This window comes from Stegastes partitus, unplaced genomic scaffold, assembly GCF_000690725.1.
Source record: "Stegastes partitus isolate 25-593 unplaced genomic scaffold, Stegastes_partitus-1.0.2 Scaffold936, whole genome shotgun sequence".
Lineage (NCBI taxonomy): Eukaryota > Metazoa > Chordata > Actinopteri > Pomacentridae > Stegastes > Stegastes partitus.
In genome coordinates, this window is record NW_007578667.1 from 133,946 (window position 1) to 136,637 (window position 2,692).

Sequence of the window (2,692 nt, forward strand, 5' to 3'; positions counted from 1 at the left end):
ACAGAATCTCATCAGAGTAAAGTGTTGGTTTGTGGTGGAATTTAAAACAAGACAATTTAATTTTAAGCTTAGATTCGGTTCATTTGAACACATTAATCCACACGTGATACGTTCAAAGACTATTAAAAGATTAAAATCCTGTGATTGTTTCTGTTTTTACGGTTTCTAGCGACGATGAACGTGTCATTTGGGTAATTTGTTAAAGATTATAAGATGACTTTCAAAGCCGACGGCAGATTTTAACAAATTTTAATGAACAAAAACACAGAAATTCTCTGATTGCAGCTTCTTAAATGTGAGTTAATATTTAGGTTGTTTATACTTTAGGACGTTAACATCCTGGATATTCAGATTTTAGGGGGTTAATATTCAGTGTATTGATCCTTTATTATGTTAACATCCACGTAGTTAACACACTTAAAAACCAAGTTAGTGAGACTTTTGCGTGTTATTTTCCAGGTTATTGACACTTTGGAACGTTAGGATGAAGGATTTTAATGTTAATGTCCAACATATTAGGACTTTATTATGTTAATATCCAGACACTTTTATTCATTAATATCCAAATATTGATATAATTGTGCATAAATATTCAGATTATTGATACTTTTGTATGCGAATATCCAAAGTTTTGACACTTTTTTTACATTAATTTCTATGTTACCGACACTTTATGGTGTTAATATCCAGCATATTGGTGCTTTTATGTGTTAACATCCAGCTCATTGACACTTTTTTATGAGAACATCCACCTAATTTACACGTTTGTTCATTAATATTCAGGTTATTGGTACTTTTGTGCATTAATATGCCGGTTTTCGACACTTTGGGATGTTAAAATCCAGGATTTTCATACGTTAGTGGTTATGTTTTCATGTTAACATCCACTGNTGACAACATTCAAGTAGAAGAACAACATTCAGATGTTAAACCTCTAAATCCAAAAATACTAAAATTACACCAAAGAAAGAAACTTAAAGAAAAAATCAGAGAAAGTCAGATTTTCAATTTTCGGGATATTTCATAAAAAAAACACTTGATTCTCATTTAAAAATTCACCAAAAATAAATCGTCTGTTCGAACCAGATTCTGTAAAAAACAAAAAAATTCTGCGTTCTTTGTCGCAAATGTGAAGCCTTGACTGACTCGGCTGCGACAAACAGTCACGTGACAAAAATTCTGCGATTTCTTTTCTTTTTTTCCGGCTGAGCTGCGTTTATACAGAGCAGAGAGGAGACGAGTGTAAAATATCTACAAAACGTAGTCGACATTTTAGTGTTTTGTAGCGTCTGCATCACACGTGAACATTCGGAAATATGTTGCACAAGTTGTCTTGTGTCCATCGGTTAATATATGATTTAACCAATAAATTAGGAATATTATTTTGTTAACATATAATTATTATTTAATTATTAACACTGACTATTTTATATGAATTATTTTAGGAATGTTAAAATACTTTTTTAAGAATCAAATTTACAAAAATTGTAATAATTTTATATTCATTAAATGATTAAATACTGGATCAACTGAAGCTCGTATTTTGTGTTAATTCAGCATGAATAAACTGCCAACTTTCTAATATTATTTAAAAAATAAATATATATATATATAGATGATATAATATTTGAGACATATTTTGGGAAAGAACATCAAAAACTAAAGATGCTGTTTTGGTTTATTTTGTTTCCTGTTTGATCTGTGATTTATTCAAAGCAAGACTTCATAAAAGCAGCTTTAACTTGACAATCGGCTCCATATTTAAGACCTGACTGACTGTATTTAACCCTCTGAAGTCTGTGTCAAAGTCTTGGATTTATTTCTCTTGTTGTCCCGGTTTTATCCCAACTTCTATCACGATGGAGAACCAACGTCAGAAACATTAAAAAACAGAAACTGAAACCAGACAAAGGGATCAGACTCCGTGTTACTGGAGAACTGCTGTTTGTAAAATGGTTTAAAATCAAATCTGGTTTCGTGTCCATACGTCTCCACGATCAGCCTCCAGAGACTCATCGACACCTAAAAGACCACAAAGACTTTCTGGATTTCGGAGCGTTTCGAGGAAAGTCGGCGTTTTCTCACCTGTACTCTGTCGCAGCTCCTCACACAGGCTGACGTGTGGAAACTGCAGCATCTGCTTCCACTTCTTGCTTTTTCCTTTTCTGTTCCCGCCGCCGCCTGGAAAGAGGAAAGAGGTTCGGTTTAAACGACGAAACTCTCTTTAAATTGTTTATCAGAGGCAGAAGCTGGGAAAAAAATGGAAAAAAAAATCGGCAGGTTTCCAGCGTTCTGATGGTCCTCGAACGCATCATGTGTGACGCGAGGTCAGAAAAAAATAACCGACACTTAAAATATACAGAATCACCAAAAAGTAAACCGTTTGTACAAAACAGATGCTGTGAAAAACTAACAACTGAGACTCCATGACTGGTTGTGTTCAGGTGTTCAGGCTGAGCTGCAGGCAGAGTTTCCACAGAGTGACAATAAAAGTGGATCCATAAAGAAACCAGTGAGCAGAGCAGCCAGATGTTGGAGATCCATCCAGCACGATGAAGCTGGAGGCTGTAGACAAACATCTCCAGCCTGTGGAGCTCCGTCTCTGTCCACTGATGGTGACAACCTGCTGACAACATGCTGGACGTGTTGATTTATTTATTTCAATTCTTGTCATTTTTGTAAAAGTCCAGTA

At 34.8% G+C, this 2,692-nt stretch overlaps 1 protein-coding gene across 1 annotated transcript in view; it reads right to left on the bottom strand.

Annotated features, from left to right (window-relative positions):
* The window catches only part of grk6 (G protein-coupled receptor kinase 6), a 63,065-nt gene that overhangs the window by 49,940 nt on the left and 10,433 nt on the right, over positions 1-2,692 (bottom strand). Inside the window, exon 2 of the mRNA XM_008294083.1 lies at positions 2,086-2,181. Coding sequence (XP_008292305.1) covers positions 2,086-2,181 — 96 coding nt within the window. The remainder of the gene's footprint in view (positions 1-2,085; positions 2,182-2,692) is intronic.